General features: G+C 38.0%; 1 protein-coding gene across 1 annotated transcript in view; it reads left to right on the plus strand.

Moving 5' to 3' along the window:
* Positions 1-13,744, plus strand: part of ZPLD1 (zona pellucida like domain containing 1) — a 58,346-nt gene extending 44,602 nt beyond the window's left edge. The window contains exons 8-11 of the mRNA XM_058661823.1: positions 3,843-4,014; positions 5,159-5,267; positions 13,118-13,147; positions 13,510-13,744. Coding sequence (XP_058517806.1) covers positions 3,843-4,014; positions 5,159-5,267; positions 13,118-13,147; positions 13,510-13,685 — 487 coding nt within the window. The 3' untranslated portion in view covers positions 13,686-13,744. The remainder of the gene's footprint in view (positions 1-3,842; positions 4,015-5,158; positions 5,268-13,117; positions 13,148-13,509) is intronic.
* Positions 13,745-19,043: the final 5,299 nt, after the last annotated feature.

The raw sequence follows: 19,043 nt of genomic DNA on the forward strand, positions 1-19,043 counted from the left end.
TGTCAAAAAGAGAGTAAAATTAAAGTAATGAACTGGATAATTTAGACCCCCAAAATGCTTTTGTTCATTTATCAATATTTAATAATAAAGTATAATAAAGCCTGCCACTCCTTTTTTATCAGAGCCAATAACTTTAATTTCATTTCCCAATGGACAGTGATAGAGTGAATGTAATCTACATTTAGGAAAAGGGGACATTGATCATAAAAGCATTCAATCATTCCAGTTCCCTTTCAGCATTTTTTATATCTGACAGAAGAACAGACTTGATAGTCAAGCAATGTCTTCTAATCATGCTTATAAAATGCATTTGGCTCAGATCACTGTAGCTTCTTGGCACATCACTGGAGAGATATAATAGGAAGCAAAAAGAATATGTTTTATTGGCTATTCAGGATAAGATGATGTTCAAAGGTCTTGGCCAAACTGATCTCCTTACATATTATATTGCTGGTAGTATTAATTCGTGTAACATTTTTGGAGAAAAAAATCAGTATATATGTAAATTCTTTAAAAATACATATTTTTATTTTGTTTTTATAAGTATGGAAGTATAGTTTAAAATATCTACAGCTTTCTGGTGTATCTGTAACAGATAAGAGTCATTAAAAATGGGAGCAAAATATACAATAATCCATAGGGAACTGGATAAGTGAAGTACTGTGAGAAGAGGTAGTGGGGATAAGCCTGGAGGAAAAGTGAATGCTGAGGGGTCTGCATGTGCTAGAATCCAAGAACAACTAGCAGAAATGCATTCCTAGAAGGAGAAGGTACTTCTCTAGGGGACAGTTGCTAAGAGTGGGACTGAAATAGAAGAACCAGCAGGGCGGGAGACCATGCAGCATGAAAGGGGAGAGAGTGCCTAAAGTATCAGGGGGAAGACCATGCATCCAGTCCTTCTAAAAGTGAAGGAAGCCTTGGGAAGCCAGGAGTCCAAGTGTGGTGGCGAGACTGGTTAATGGACCTGCAGACCTGAGAATTGATTATCATTCTTAGGAATTCAGTTCAGACAGGTAGATAAAACTCAGTATATGTAGTTATTATACAGCATCATAGCCACAGTTTGCTTGTGGTTAAACAGAGTAGGGAGCCCTCGGGCTGAAGATCCTTACCTTCCACATTGCCTTACAAGTCCTCTGAAAATTAGTCCAGGAGACTCTCTTCCAAGTATGAAAGACAAATAAATGAATGCATTTCTTGCAGTTTTCCAACACACTATAAAAAATGTCAAAATGGCAGGAAATAAAAGAAAACTAAAGCTAAATAAAAATCACCAGAAAAATATTTCCATGGAACAGATAAGAACTGTAATTAAATATGTTGATATTAATTTTTATGCTAAAATAACAATTGTGACAAATGTGTTAATATAAGATGTTAATAACATGGAAAGTTGTATATGGAGTGAATAGGGACTTCTGTACTACTTTGTACTTTTCTTCAGTAAATTTAAAAGTATTCTGATCTAAGAAGTTTATTTAAAAACAATAGTTATGGAAATGGAAGCTTAAGAATTTAGGTAAGTTTGTATAGGACAATAAAAGATAAGGCTATGTGATATGCAAATGCAACTAGATGAACTTAAGATGGAAATACGGAAAATAATTATATTACAAAAAGGAAGCCATAATTAGAAAGCATTCAAGGGAGTACTGACACAGCAGAAAGCACAACAGGGGACTTCAGGGATAAACATTTTTAAATGCAAATGAAAAGAAACAAATATAAAGGAAAAGATAAAATGAATTAGAGTAGGGAAGACAGAAATAAAAGGCAGGTAAGGGGAATTCATTATGTATATAACTTCCATATTTAGAATTGCATCCCAAGAAGCCAAAATTCTAGAAAAGATATTTAAAATATAATCCAAGAAACTTTTATAAATGAAAGAAAAAATTTACATAGTAAGAAGGCATCTTAGGTGAATTTGAAGTTTTCACAAAATAAGACAGGGTATGTATAAAAAGACATAGCTAAAAATCACACTGAAATTTTTTGACTTGAACCTTCCTCTGAAGAAACTTAATTCTAGTGGCCAACAATTGAGGGCACAGAAGAGTTAACTGACATAATCAATAAACTGCGTATTAAGTATGGCAATTTGTAATATTAGCAAACAAAATACTACCATCTAGCATTTTAAAAAGATTGCGCAGTGAAATAAGCCAATTCCAAATGGGCAAATATCATATGTTCTCTCTGATATAAGCAGCTTTCAAGAAAAATATAAGATCAATAGTTATATAGGTAAACATGTATGTACATAGAGTCATTTAGAGGAACTCTATAATAGAGACTAGCATATTGAGATATAAAGGTCCAATGCAGTATGCATCTCTACTTCCAAATCAAAAATGAACTCCCAATGAAACTTTTAAATGTATCTTGATAATTGGATGCTGGACTTTCTGTAATCATCTATGTCTACAATGTACAGGTACACTTAAACAACAGAATGTTGGACTTGTGACTGTGTTTGAAGGATTATGCTATTGTAATAATATAGGGCAAATCAGTGGGAGGAGAGGAATTGGAGAGGGGAGAGGTGAAATTCCCAAGCCTATGAAACTGTATCGTAAAATAAATAAGTTGACATAGTATACAGTGGTTTTTAAAATTGTGTATTACAAAGGTTTTCATTTTTGTTTTAAAGCAATTTTTTTTAATTTATGAGAGAGGCAGACAAAGAGAGAGCTCACAGCTACTGGTTGACTCCTCAAATGCCTATAATAGCTGAGGGTGGTCCAGGCTGAAGCCCGGAAACTGGAACTCAATCTGATTCTTCCATGTGTGGACAGGGACCCAAAAACTTAAGCCTTCATGGACTCTAGTGCATGCATTATCAGGAAACTGAAATCAAAAGTGTAGCTGGGATCTGAAATCTCACATCAGAAGCAAGTGTCCAAGCAACAACTTTTTTTTTTTGTAGTTTTAGCTAGTGAGATGTTTAATCCATCAGTTATAATACAGTAATGGTAACAATTTGCACAAAAAAGGATTTACTGTTAATTTGTGGAAAAGTTAATATTTCTGTTTTTTTCTTCTTTTTCTTTTTTTATTAGTTATGTTGCATTATGTGACGCAGTTTCATAGGCTCTGGGATTCCCCCAACCCCTCCCTGTGCCCTCTCCCCATGGGGGATTCCTCCACCTTGTTGTAGTATTACAGATCAAGCAACAACTTTTAATGGATGCACTCAATTCCCATCTTTACCTCTCAAGTTTAAAAATATAAGGCTCAATATAGGCTCATTTGTTCAAAGAAAAGGAGAATATGCATATATTGCTTCTATATCTGTCCTCTTGTGCGTTGGGAAATGCAAAAATAAATACCACCTTTGGCAAGTTGATATACGGATATAGATATTGAATTGTGTGGACAATGACAAAGGTGGGAGACTTTTTATCATGTATTCTGTATTGTTTGGATTTTTAAGCATATGAAAATACTGTCTTCCATAAATGTGACCATATTATTATAGTCAGATTTGTTCCATACAAATTTTGTGGTCCAAATTAGTCTTGTCATATCTAGCCAATTAATGGATATTTTTCTTTTATGTATATATATATAATATATATAAAATACAGTGTATTTCATGTATAATATATTATATATAAAATACAACATACATTATATATTAAAATATATATTTATACAATATGATATAATAATATAATACAATAATGTAATACATTATATATAATATATATAACACAGTATAGTTCTAATAGCTTTTAATGGAATGGCAATACCCTTAATACTGTATAAATTAATTCTGTAAGTCCTGGTAGACTGCTATGTTCCAGTAATGTCTTATTTTCACATTTGCTAAAATATAGCTGTGACAAAGATCCTCAGACTACTGTCATTGAAAATGGCCGAAGCCAGCGGGGCCGATTTTCCTTTGAAGTGTTCCGATTTGTGAAGCACAAGAATCAGAAGATGTCTACTGTCTTCCTGCACTGCGTTACCAAGCTCTGCAGAGCTGATGATTGTCCGTTGCTTATGCCAGTACGTTTTCAAGCAATTTTATTCCATACTGTTGAATTGATCTAAATTGGGAGTTTGTCAAATGTCAGGAGCTAATTTCCATATAGAAAGTGGGTATGGATTGGGCCTGATAACTTGCAGCTGAATTTATTCATTCGTGCAGCAGGTACCTACTGATACTTCATTTGCAAGAGGCATTACGTTGGGGATACAGAGTTGATATAGTTGTAAATTCTGAACTAAATTAGCATCTCATTAGGAGTATGAACTAATCACAGAAGAAACAAAACCAAAAGTTGTATTGTTCAAAGGCAGGCATGTATTGGCTGCAGTAAGAGGTACCTGTCACCATTACGAGAAAAATGGAACAAAGGTTTGGAACTTTGAGCGATGGGATGAATCCTAGCTGTGATTGTGAAAATGGATAAGGCTAAAAGAGTTCTAATCAAGTGTATGAATGTAAGCAACACATACAACTACTGTGAAGTACATATAGTCCTCATTATAGATCCATTTAAATATATATTTAAATTAATAAATACATATTTATTAATTCAATTAATTCAATAAAGAGTAGAAAAATTCAAATCTGACCAGACACCTAGGAACAATTTACTAACTTGAAAAATGTTCAGATTAATGAATAAAATGGGATTTCAATTTTTTTTGCATTGAAATACTTAACTTCAATTCCATGTCCATGAACTTTTTGAGTCCTCTTGTGTGTTTACATTTATGTTCAATTGATGCACACCTGAAAAGCTTTTGTTCACAGTCAGTGATCCCTTTGATTCAGCCTCGCTAGGGGTCCCCATTACTTTAGGTCTGGGCTGACCAATGTTTCAGAGAAGGATTTATTAAAGTCTTGAGAGACATTAAAGTAGAAAGTTTGACAAACACAGTTCTTTTTTAGGAGAGCTATTGAGCTGTGTAGATTAATGAGGCAACACACACACTTATAGTGGAAGGAAATAAGAAACGTGGCCTGAGCCAGGATAAGAAATACTGTAGCAGTTCTATGTGAAGTAATTAAATAAATGCACAGAAGGAAATGAATAAAATTAAACATGTGGTATCCCTTCCAAAATAATCTGTTTTCCAAATGGCCGTAAAGAAGTAATTTTGTGCTGGTATGGAATTTCATTTGTTTTCATTAACACCTCAGATTTGTGGCCATAGAAAGAGGAGAGACGCAGGGATGAGGACGACTCTGAGCCCCCACAGCACTTCTGGAAATGCTGTCCTCTCTGCTGGCCCCATTATTACTCGAAGTGGTAAGAGTGTTCACAGTGTTTCTTCTTTCCTGTGTATAATGATAGATGCTTCCAAAACAGCTCATTCCTTGGCTTCTAACGAGAACACAAAGTGGTTTCTACACAGCCCTAATTAACTGGGAGATTGGATAAACCGCTAAGCAGCTTTAATTTCACAGAAGTTTCCTATTTAGTCAACTTTCACGTGAAAGGGCAATATTTTTCTTACTCATTTCTCTTTACACAAACAGGCACACACACACTTATGCTGTGCTGAATGTGTTTCACTACCCTCAAAATTCACCCTTCCCCGCCTTGCTCCTTGCAGTGTAGGATAGACCTGCAGGGACCGCATTCTGTGCTTCACTTGCCATCTAAATTCTGGTTGGACTGGACTGTTCAGTGGTGTTGGCAGAGAAGGGAGCACTGCAAATGTTACATCCGCGTGTCTGTGACCAGACAGCCCAAGCCGTGAAACTCCTTTCTCTGGTTGTTGGAAATTTATGTTCATAGTTCAGCTAACTTGACTTTCTTTTGAAACTTCCCCCACCACTCTTTACAAACAGTCCTATTGAATGCTGCTTAAATTTTCCAATTTGAGTGCTCTTTGTTTTCTTTCAGGATCCTGTATGGTACATGCCCCTACCCACTGCACTATTAACACTCCTGAATACAGATGCACTAACGGATACAACTCTGTATTAGCATATGTTCTCATGAACACAGCCATGTGCACATTACATGTGTGTGTACACATCCACACAGGACGCACAAAGAAATATAGATTTAAGACCCTGTGAAGCAGGGCACACAGAGTTGGTGAAAGAAAGCAGATATGCAGGGTAGACAACAGTGAAACTGCAGTTGGAAAAACCAGTTCTAGGCTTGGCTTGTTCTCAACTGTCTTGAAATTTTTACATTATTCTAGACAGGATTTTCAAAAGCATGCTTTGATATTTTCTTTAATTTACAGTAAAAGGAAAAATAACTCCATTTTGCCTTATATATATTAATAATGTTTATTTTTATATTAGCCATAAAATTGCTATCATGTTTCATTTAGGGTTTCTTTACTTTCCCCTCCACACTACCTATCCGACAATAGAAAGTTTTGTCTGATATAGGTAAACAAGTAAACAGTGCTTGGGCCAGAAAGTGCTTTAATTGTTCACTTCTTGGTGATGTTATTTGAAAAAAAATTAATGAGCCTCAATAAATAATTCAGACATGTATGAAGTAGGAAATTTCAACCTGCAGGTGCAAGATCCAGGGGTTGGAGTGTGCCCAGTAGGGAACCTGTTGGTATTCCCCTGCTGGGCTGCGGCTCTTGCTGGTAATCACAAGAGACAGGCCTGGGGTCAGGCAAGGCTGGTCATGGTAGCAGTAACCATTGGCATACATGTGGTTCAAGTCTGGGGGAGCGTTAAGCAGAGCTACACTGCAACACCCATGCGTGTACTCAAGAGCCATATGGATTGCAGAATGGACTGCATAGTACATGAAAAAACCTGGGAATGTTTGCAAACTTGGTGGGGGTTGTTGGAGTTGCCCCTATAGGCTGTGGCACCTAGTGGTGTGCATAAGGACTGGACCTGTGGCAGGTTGGGCTGGCTTAGGCCACAGCATTCAACAGTTCACATGAGAGTTGGGAATAGGGGTGTAACTGACCAAGCAACTGCATCCAACATATGTGCATTGGCTGGTGCAGGTGCAGTACCAAACCTGATTCTGCACAGGCTGGTGCACAGAAGAGTCAAATTTGAAGTCACCTCAGGCAAGGTTTCTTGGGGGACTGCACAACAATTTGACTGGACTTAAATCCTGGCCACAGGGAAAAAACACAGGATGTGTAGATCAACTTTGAAGTATATGTGTTGGGACTGGGCATCTTCAATTGCTGATGCTTGTTTGGTGCCAGATGCACATGAGGAACATCTGGGCCATCAGAGGACACTGAGTGCCTCATCAAGGATGGAAAGCAGAACAGTTTGGACAACTCTTCTGGTCAAGCTTGGCAGCAAGTGTCTGGGCCTATGAATGAGCACTGAGGTGGACTAGGTCACTTAATAGACTTTGGAAATATTTCTTAGCACTCACTGTACAATGAAGCTGACATTCCTTCAGAAAACTATTAAAATTTCTCAAATAACACTCACAGAACATTCTTCCCTAGCCCAGGATCTCTAAGCCATCATCAAACGACTGTCCCTTATCACTGGGTACTGATGTAGCTTGGCTGTAAGGAGGGGGTCCCTTTTCTTCCTTTTAGCAGACCAGGAAAATACAAAGAAAAGAACTGAAGCATTTATCCTACTTTCATTCTCCCATTGCTTGATGTTCCTCACCCTAACCAGAGGCCCATATGGGTATGCATCCCTCCCAATATATAAAAAATATTAACAGTAAAATTTAAATTTGAAAACCTAATTAAAAATCCTTCCAAGCAATGTGTTCAGGCAATTCAGATCCCCTTGAGTTCTTCTCTGGGTTTTTCTTTCATCATCTTGTTAAATAACTATAAGATGATCTTTTTGTTTTTGTGATTATGGTGACCTTACTACTCAGAGGACCCTATACAACAATAATATACTCTGTGCAAAAATAAATTCAGTCCTGTATGGACATAGAACTCAAGTCATGTCTACCCACAGGCAAATCCAATGAAAATTTTATGTTCAGCTTAATAACCATAACCTACCCTCTTTTCTTGGTATTACTTTAGTTTTACCATAGGTCAGATAGAATTTATCTCTTAGAGTTCTCTGGCTGATTTTATGTAGACAAGTCCAATTTCAAGCTTGATTTGCTCTTTTCAATGTTCTGAGATACTTGGGAATTTTGCTCTATTTACTCATCGAACTACTCCTTTTCCTTAGACATCTGGCTTAGCACTAGTGTAATAAACTATTAAATTCATAACTCCTGTTATGTTTTATTTTCTAATGGAGTTGACTCCAGCTTGGTTATTTTTGCCTCACAATGTTAATCTTTTTGCTACTCAGCACTTTTCTATCATAGGGTATAATCTGGAAATTTTAAGATATGCTTACAAGAAAACAAAGTCCTGTGCACATAAATTGTTATGAAGAAACTCAAACCACATTCTTGTTTTAACTGTAACTGTTCATCTTTCTAGGTAGTTAGTAATTCATTTGATTATATTTACCTAGTCCCCACCTGGGTTTGGTACTCTGCTGAGAAAGGAGAGCAGAAAACAGACCATGTCACAGATTCCACTCTTGGGAGTTGGAGAGCTCAGATTGTGAAGAACCCTGGGTCAGTGGATAATAAAAAAGGTCTGAAGGCATTTAACTTGAGCATGCAGTGCACTTTGCTACATAGACAACAAGAGATATTTTACAAACTGGTTTCCTAGTGCTAAGGAAGGTAACATAGTTATTCCATATAAGATGAGGGGACTCAAAAAATGTAATGGAATAATGGAATTAATAGATAAGTTCATTTTATAAAGTTTTGAAATTGACGCATATTTTCCCATAATATGAATTTCTATGAACTTTTCAATATTCTTCATGTGTTTCCATGGCTGTTCACTTTTTCCCATTTATTTCAACCATTTACATGAGAGAAAATGAATGAATGACAATCTATCAGCTATTTCTAGCTTTTAAATGGCTGCTATTATATTCTTTCTACTGTGTGTCCTCAGATAAGTGCACAGTTTTTCAAGAGCCCATAAAGTTTGGTATTCCAATCTGTGTTTCTAACTCCAGAAGTTTCCCTTTACTCATTTAGCATGCATGGACATGTCAAAATCCAATGGATTTGAGGAAGAAATAGAGGTGTGTGGAGACAAAAGTTTCTTGAAAATGTATACTTCACCTTTCTGAGCCAAACATTGCTTTGGTTCTGTTATGTTTATATTATTACAATAATATAAATATTGAAGAATACTGGGAATATCAGCCACTCAAAAACAATTGTCTTACCTTATTTACTAACAAATCCAATTCTAAAAGTTATTAAAACTGTCTTCTGAGGGTGGGAAGCTTTTTTTTTGTTTTGTTTTGCTTTGTAAACTCTCAATAGGTTAATTTGTCCCCACTGTGGAAGATTAGGAACATAGCCAGACAGTGTGGTGATAGCTAGAATACTACTCCCACACAATCGTGGAAGAAACTGTGAGAATTATAGCAGACAATGTGACAGCTATTAAGTTCAGGATGTCAAAAGTGGCAAGGGTGTCCAGTCAAAGTATTTCCATGCTATTGGATATAGTTTGGAATGGTCTTTCTATTTGTACTTTGCTTCTTAATTTCATTTTTTCTTAGTATTCTGCATGGTATGGCTTTGTAAGTATAGATTCTTTCCTCCAGCTCCCCTTCCTTCTTCTACCTCCCCTCCACACTTTTCTCCATATTATTACAACACTGTCATCCTTCAGCAAGTTGTAACTCAAACATTCTGCTTTTTAAGTATATTGTGACAATGAAAGTAAAGGCAGTGATAGAAAGTCTAGCATATTTTCAAGGCATATTTCTGCCTGTGGCCTGGGAAAATGTCAAGGATAGCCCAAAGTATTGGGACCCTGTGCCCTCATGGGAAACATGGAAGAGGCTCCTGGCTCCTGGCTTCAGATTGCCTCAGCTCTGGCCTAGTGGCTAAAGTCCCTTTTTAAAAGGATTTATATATTTTTATTGGAAAGGCAGATATACAGAGAGGAGGAGAGACAGAGGGGAAGATCTTCCATCCGATGATTCACTCCCCAAGTGGCCGCAGCGGCTGGAGCTGAGCCAGTCCAAAGCCAGGAGCCAAGAGCTTCTTTCAGGTCTCCCATGTGGGTGCAGGTTCCCAGGTCTTTGGACTGTCCTTGACTACTTTCCCAGGCCACAGGCAGAAAGCTGGATGGGAAGCAGTGCTGCCAGGACATGAATTGGCACACATCTGGGATCCCAAGCGTGCAAGGCGATGACTTTAGCCACTAGGCTACGGTGTCAGGCCCTCCTAAGTTAATTCTGAGGTTGAAATAGTGTTGCTTCTTAGCGGCGGCATCAGTAACCTCATTAATTGCATTCATTTTGCCTGTGTCTCTTTTTTTGCGCTTGGCCATTGCAACTCAGATTAGTGGATTCTTCTTTGTGGCCATTTCTTAAGTTGTGTGGACACATGTCTACAAGTCATCATTATTGATTCCATTCATTGCCTGGTTTTCCATTTGTGTCACTCAAACCACTCCCTCCAACAAGTTTTAATCCTGGGCTCCAATGACGCATTTCTGATATGGCCTCTGCATTCAAGGCTCCTAAGTCACCACTCTTTGCCTCCTGTGGTTTTGTGCTGTGGCCTCATCATTGTCTGGCCCAGTCTTCTTGCATTCTTGGTTTCAACAGTACTCAGGATTAGGGAGACACATGGTATGACTTTAATCTGAATCACAGGGCTGGATGTTAGTGGCACCTATCACATGGAATTTGTTTTCTTTCCTCGCCTTCCCAAAATCTGCTGGCAATTAGGTCTGGGGACAACCTGACTCTGTCTTTTGTGGGACTTATGGGATGCCAAGACAGTTATATTTTCACAATGGCGCAAGAGCAAGGCATTGAGCTGGAAGTGAGTTCTTCTCAACTTAAAACATGCACAGCTCCTGTTGGCACCAGGTATGGCACAGGAGGACTGTTTTTATTACAGTTTCATTATGCTGGACTGTACAATCCACCTTGTTTCCACAGCTGTCTGATAGGGCTCCACTACTCTGCTTCTGGTCATGATCAGAGTGAAAAATCAGTGATATCTGCAATCCTATCACTGGATTCACTTCCTGTGTTGCCGGTGATCTCTGCTTCCCACCTGACCACTGGTGGCACTCCTCCAGGATATCTGTTCATTCTGGCGTCACTGTGCTGTCGCTGCTGATTCCCCATGTCCATGGGTCTCCAGGTGCCCTGTTGCTGTCCACTTGTCCTCTCCTATTTCCTGAGGTTGTACCCTCTGTGCTTTTCCTTGGCGAATCTTTCTCTGTCCTTTTAAATTATCCTTACCCTATTCTTGCATTTTGTTCTCTTCTCTATTCTTTAATATATTTTTAAAAGCAATTGAATATTATTTCAGAACAAAGTTTATGAAAGAAATATTTGGAACCCTTTGTAAGGAATCATCAAAATATTTGTGCAAAATGTGCAATATCTAAAAATTTATGCGTGGATTTCAAAAAATTTAAGTTGAAGCAAAAATAACTCAACTCCATTTTCCATGAACTTTTTGTGTTTGCCTTGTATATTCTACTCCTTTGTAGAGTAGAGAAAGGTTGTGGGATATGGGCATCTATTGAATGAGTTATCATGGTCTCTTCATCCTATTTCCATAAAAAGGAAGTATTTTATAAAGCAGAATTCTTCTGAGAGTGTTGCTTAACAAAGATTAAGAGGGAATCTCAACTGTACTTGATCAGTGGATATGCAACAAGGTGGAATATTCCACATGGGGGGAGGGTGGGGGGGTGATTCCCAGTTCCAAGGAAACTGTATCACAGAATACAATGTAATCAATGAATAAAAAAAAATAAAATACAAAAAAACAAAGATTGATTTCCATTTCCTCTCTTTTCTTTCTTTGTCTTACAATAATGCATTATAACACACTAAAGAATCCTATGAGAGTGCTGTATTAATTTTGGTCACTGTATCTTTTAAAATAAAGCAACAGAAAGCTCATTTTTTTCTGCCAATGTTCATGTATCTGAAAAGAAATAGCATCAGATATTTAATAAATACCATACCACGTTCTCCTACTATTTGTTTCAAATACTGATGCTGAATTTCATGAGTTATTTATTGTCTTAGTTAAAGTAGTTTCTATACATGACCAATTCGTACCATTTTAGAAAAAAGACTCTGAAGCTAAACTTCAATTTAAGCATGTTTACATTGTGATGGAGACTGTGACAGATGGAAATCTGTTCATCTGTAAAACGGGGGTATCACTATATCTCAACCATATGGCTATTGCGATGACTAAACATACTAAAATACAAAAGTACATTTAATAAATTGCCATCACACACACACTAATTGTAATAATGTTTATACAACATAAGTAAACAGACAATTGTACATATTTTATGGTTCAGAAAATGAACACTTGCTTGGTCTGCACACATGCACACATTACCCACAAATATGAGTTTCACTATTTATGTAAGGTCCAGGACTCCTAGAGACATGGGTATTGCACAGAAACAAAACAAAAAAAATTTTAAAAAAGCAGGGAGATCAAGTACATGTATGCATCATATCCTTTATGTTTGCTAGGAAGAAAGGAACATTTGAGTTTCAATCTGCTTAACAGATGCAAATAATACAATTACAACATCAGCGCAGTATTCATGTTTTTCTTTTATTTAGTTGTTAAGTGTGAATTTGTCTTCTTGGAACTGAAACTGATGTTTTCACAGATTATGTTGGTCAAATTGGTGACATTTAAAATGGAGTGGTACTAAATAATGTATATTTCTCTATAACAGAATAACAAATGGCAGGTTACAGTGTCATAAAAATGTAATAGCTTTTAACAATTATTGCCCTCCCTAACATGACTGGAGGGAGAATGATGAAACAATTTTGGCAAGAAAGAATATAGGATGGTGCATTTTGTATTATCTTTGTCTACCTGTGACAGTGGTAGGATGTGGGTTTGAGGATGATAAAATCCAGGATGTGTGGCACAGAGAGAGGAAAAAGAAAATAACTTAGAAAGGCTTTCATTTTTCCTCATTGAACTATGGGTGAAGATTAAGGGGGATTTAGGTAAAATGTTGGTAAACGTAATTGAAAACGCAGACTACCTGAATGTCAGTGTCCATTTGAAATGACAATGTCATTTTTTTTTTTCTGTTCCCGCTCCCAACCATCCAGATGAGACTCCAACAAATAATTCACAGATTGGTAAGATAATTAATGCACATTGAAATGAAAAATTTTTAAGTGTTATTGTTTTAAATTTTCTGGTGATTAGTTACAAAACAGTAACCAGTTAAGGGCAATGACATAGTTCTACAATTTTTATGTTTTAAATAATAATTCAGGGATGATTTTTGCATTTATACATGATTTATCAATATTTATAGAATTTTATAGTTTGGGGAATTTTGTTTATTTTGGTCTGCCCATGAGATATCAGCAATGCTCTCTGATATTAGGTTCAATTACAGTGAAATAGATTGTAGCATAATCCCGTGACATACTGAGATAAGATGAGTTCGTTGTGATATGGACCTTTACAACTGTGTGTGTTTCATTATTTGCAGGTTCCCTGAGTGTGCCTCATTTCCAGTTGAACACCATCACCAGTGCGCTGATCTCAGGATTAGTCATTCTGGGAGTCATGACTTTTTCTCTTCTCCTGTGCTCACTGGTCCTCCTACGCAGAAAGGGACCCACCAGTTTGGTGTTAAATGGCATAAGAAATCCAGTCTTTGATTAACAGTAGCAAGTACCTATTTTAAGGAGAAGGTTTCAAAGATAATACTGTATGGGACTACAGTCAGTGTTCTATCTGATTTGAATTCCACCCAGAATTTGATATTTTTAGGTTTGGTAAATTTTTACAGTATAGCTCATCAGCCTGATTCCAGTGCAAGATTTTTGACACTGTTGCTATTATTACTCATAAATGCAGCCGTCTACTTTTATGGCATAAATGGGTATACTCACAACAACAACAACAACAACAAAAATATTCAAGACTTAGCTCTTAAAGGATCTACATTTTATCTCAAATAGAGGCAAAAGGTAGACATAGAAAAAATTGGAGTTTATCGTATTTTTCCCCTTCAAGCAATAAAGTTCAGTGAAATTGTGTTAGATTTACATATGCAGTCTCACAACAAAGGTTGTTTTTTGTTTTATTTCAAATAATTCCAATTTACACATCTGAGATTGAACCCCTCATTCTAGGACCTTGACAGTTTCGTTGCTTTCGATGTCTAAGGACATGCATTTTAAAAGAAACTTTTGGGAAATGATCTTAAACTGGGGCAATCATTGGTGTAGCAGGTAGTTGTTAACTCCCAAAGGATATTCAGTGGTGCTAGATCATTTTTCATTTGGATTAGAATAGCTGTGATGAGTTTCCTCCTTGTGTTTCATGTGAGAGCACATGTTAGTTCTCCTCCCAGGTAAACAGTTCAGCTGCTCTGACAGCTGTGTTTCCAGCAATGAAACAACCATACAAAGATTATGCTTAATTCAAGAACGTTACGTGAAAAAACAAACTACAGCTGTAGGTAGGGAACATTGTCACTACCACATAAGCTTAGTGTTCTTGCCAACGATTTTAACAACTTAAGTTCCTCTTCTTTCCAAAAACAGAGGAAACTGTAAGAACTTTGCTGGAGGCTCCAAGTTTTTTTTCCTTTCTCATTTAATTTTTGATTTAAGCCACACAATTCTCATAAGACCTCTTTGTTTTTAATGTATTGTCTCATAGGTTTCATAACTGCCATGGAATATGCAGTATTTTCCTTTGATAGTAAAGTGCAAGAAACATTGGATGTTTTAACAGTTTTGCAAAAAAGTTCACAAGCTTTGTTTTATATGTATATATATCCATTTTCTAATGAATAATAATAATAAACTCACTTCCTATCTTTGTTCAAGAATCCACACAATGGAATAAATAATTCAATGACAGAAACAAAACCTTAACATGTGTAGCTAATTGAAATACTATGCTGAATATTAAAAACGCTGTAGTAACTAATTTCTATTGAGCATGGGGAGTTTATTATTCTGGAGTTATTTTACTAGATGACATATGGATCATTATGTAATTTTAGATTTGTTTAAAATAAAATGTTTATACTGTGCATTAATTAAATTAGCCATCATGTTAAAGGATACTTGGCTTCAATTTGTCACAATATTTCAGGAGTGTTTATATTATTATAATCAGCTATATAACTGCCACAATTTTCTATCTGAAGACATAAATACGAAGTAAAATGGAAACTGTAAATTAAGGGGTAATTTTCACACACACACACACACACACACACACACACACAAAGTTTAAATCCCTTAAAAAGCCAATCTCCTCTTCTCTTTGTAAACACCAAAATATGTTTGAAGAGGCCATTTTGAACTTTATGCTAATATGACTAACAGACCGTGGGGCTGATGTGACCATGTATGCACTTGGATAGTGTAGAGCTTTAGCAACTAAGTGGATTGCCATTGATCCGAGGATTAAGTTCTATGAATAGGATGTTATATCATTTCAGCTGGTCTGTCAGTCTGATTTTATGCTTTTGCAATGCCTACTGTTTCAGCTGTTCACCTTTTAAATTCTATGCTCAATTTTATGGAACTGAATAATGGACATACATCATTTGGAAGTAATTGAAGTCTCTCTGCTTTTTTTGACCATCCTTTCATCGTAAATGAGAGAATCAGAGCTACAATGAGATAAACCTAGTTTGTTTTATATGGCTTTTTTTTTTTAAAAAAATTAAACCTGTAGTTATGTAACATTCAGTTATAGTAAATTTTCTGATAATTATAGTGTGAAAAACCTTACAAAACATGTGCAAATGTTCTTTCAGTTTTCATACCTCAAACTGTTTTTTGCACTTCAGGGGTAAGGTCTGATGGCATGTAAAAGATGATTGTTTAATAAAATAATTGTAAATGAACTCATTGAACTATTGACCTTTATTGAAAATTATTTCTCCTTCCTATTTTAGACATCTCATTCCTACTTTTAATAATATTGAGAAATATTTCCTGTACAAGAAATTGTCTGATGAAACAGGGAAGCTCAGTGGCCTCTGAGGATAAATCAGGTGTGTCCTCTTGGTTCTGAATTTCTGGAGGAGCTCTGAGTTTGCAATAACTGCCTTGAGGCCACTTAAGGAAAGACACTTTGCTGTCAGACAGAGCTCTAATAACAATAAATCCTATAGGCCGTGTGTGATAACCTAGTGGCTAAATCCTTGCCTTGAGTGCACCAGGATCCTAAATTACCGGACTGTGTCCCAGCAGCTCCACTTCTCATCTAACTCCCTGCCTGTGGCCTAGTCCAAAGTATTGGGACCCTGCACCTGAATGGGAGACCTGAAAGAAGTTTCTGGCTCTTGGCTTCAGGTTGGCTCAGATACAGATGTTGTGGCCACTTGGGGAGTGAACCAGCTGATGGAAGTTCTTTCTCTGTTTTTCTTCTCTCTGTATATTTGCCATTCCAATAAAAATAATTAATAATTTTTTTTACAGGAAAGTGGGTAATATCATTGTTTCCACACTAATATCACCATGTTTCCCCCCGTATCTGGGGTCAGGGGAGAAACAAAGGGAAAAGCCCCACCCAGCCTCCCTCCCACCCCAGGTCCCCAATGTGAGGCATGCTCCGAGGGTCCTGCTTAAGCAATTTTGATAGTTCAACAGTCCCGAATCACTGCCAATCTCGCCGCTCCAATCACGATGAAACCTATTCAGAATCCACTGGCTGACATATTCTCTCCATGGTTGGGGTTCAGAGATCAGCAGTTCAGTTGGAGGGATCTTCAAACAAACTTCATCTGAGGTGATCCCAGACCCAATTCTTGTGTGTGCTTGCCAGTACAGGTCCGGCACAGTCCGTCGCCCCAATCAGCTTATGCACATACTGGTCGTTGCAATTGCTGGGTCAGTTCTGTTTCCAGCCCTGTCTTCCATGTGAAACAATGGGTGTTGTAGTCCAGCTCGATCCTACCCACTTCATACTCAGTCCTCACGCAAACCAGTGGGACGTGCAGCCTAGTTGGGGTGACTCCCCATAACCCCCACCAGGTCTGCCCCCACCGTTGTTCCCATGCATGCCAGTATATACCGAAGGCTTGCTCAGTCTGTCCCACACTCCATTTAGCTCTCATACATGTCAATGGGCATTGAAGCCTAGTTCAACCCAACCAACCTACTATCCAGCCCACACACATACTGGCAGGTGCCCCTCTGTCCAGTCACCTCTGCCACTGTCCTGGTTTTCGTGCTGTCCAGTGGGAGTAGTAACCCCAAGGGAGATGCCCACTATCTCTCTACTAGGCCACTCCCACTCCCAGATTATACACGCTGCAGGTGGTTCTGGCATTTAACTTGACAAAATTAGACCCCCGTGCCAGCCATTGCCATGTGGTGCTGCGGCAAAGACCAAACAGCCCTCACCCACTCTAATTTTTTGCTTGCACTAGTCAGAACAGTATGAGTATGAATAAGTATGAAGGTAGGTATCTTCTTCTGGCCTGGTCTGGGTAGCTCCCTTTCGGGGTTCTTGCACTCACCTATAGGGACTATGCTCCGACAAAGGAGTTTTCCAAGCTCATCCTTCAGAACCTCTCCCTATGGCAGATCTTGTACATACTGATGGTTCCATGGGCCAGCCCTCATTGCTGATCCTCAATCCATTCCAGTTCTTGGTGTTGGATGTTTCACCCCAGCCAAGGCTTGTCCATACCCAGACACTGCTCACACGTGACTCAGTAGGGGCAGAGACCCAGCCTAGTCTGTTCTGCATCTACCCAGGTTCTCCAGAGCACCAGATGGTGCTGGCGTCTAGCCCAGCTTGGCGCTTCCAGTCCCAGTCCACATTTGTGCCAAGGGATATTTCAGCCATATCCAGACCGGAATGCAGCCCCCACTTCAGCCCCCGCACCCTCCTGTGGGAATCCCAGCCCAGCAATTGTGTACGCTCACAGCTCACCAACCGAGTCTATTCCCAGCCCTATATTAACGCATGTGCCAGTGGTTGTTCTGACCCAGTTGGCTTAGACCCTCACCTTTCACAGGCCACAGGCAGGGAACTTGATGGGAAGCATGGTTGCCAGGATATGAACTGGCATCCATATGGGATCCCGAGCATGCAAGGTGAGGACTTTAGCCACTAGGCTATTGTGCCAGGACTAAGGCCACATTATGGTAATTCACTACCGGTAGTAAGAGAACTGCAACAGGGTAGAGGGCCTGCACAAATTTATAAGGAAAGGAACAAGCTGATCATAGCTCAGTGATTTCATTTTGGGAATGAAATTTCCTTAATTATTTACAAAGAAAAACTGTCCAAATAAGTAATTTGGAAAAAAATTAAAAATACTGGTATAGGAAACTAAACAATCGCAAGCATGACCTTGCCTATTATTCAGAGTTCCCCAGAGAAAAAGAACCAATAAGATGAAATAAAGAGTTGGCTCCCACCTGATGTAGGCTGGGAAAGTTTCCCAAGATTTGCAGTTGGCAAGCTGTAGACCCAGGAGAGTTGACAAATTAGTTGCTGCCCAAAAGCTGGCTGGTTCAAAACTCATGAAGAATTAATTATTCAATTCATGTCCAAAGTCATGAAAAAGAAAGCATGTCCAAGCTTGAATGGCATTTATTAGGAAGAATTCTATTTTATATACACTAAGACCAGATTTTGGTTTTATTTTTCTTTCAGTGGATCAGATGCATCCACTTGCTGAACAGCAAAACTTCCTAATCAATCAACAGGGAATGAGTAACTAGAAATATTAACAAAATTTGACAGTATATATTTAATGTGTAGGGTTAAAGTCTCATGAAGGAGAGGATCTTATTTAATATTAACTGAAGCAGCAGACTCAAATGGAACATGACGGGACCATGAATGGGTAGGCAGCAATAAACTTTAACCAGGCCACGTTATCCCACAATACCAGGACAAACAGAATACAAGGGAGCATCACCTGACAGAACTCGCTGGACACACATGATGCTGCTGACTTTATAGTACTGACAGTCAGTGAGAACAACGACCTTAGAAGGAGTAACAGACCAGAAGGAATGAAGAACATGCAAT

The sequence above is a fragment of the Ochotona princeps genome, chromosome 3 (genome assembly GCF_030435755.1).
Source record: "Ochotona princeps isolate mOchPri1 chromosome 3, mOchPri1.hap1, whole genome shotgun sequence".
In the NCBI taxonomy this organism is placed as follows: domain Eukaryota; kingdom Metazoa; phylum Chordata; class Mammalia; order Lagomorpha; family Ochotonidae; genus Ochotona; species Ochotona princeps.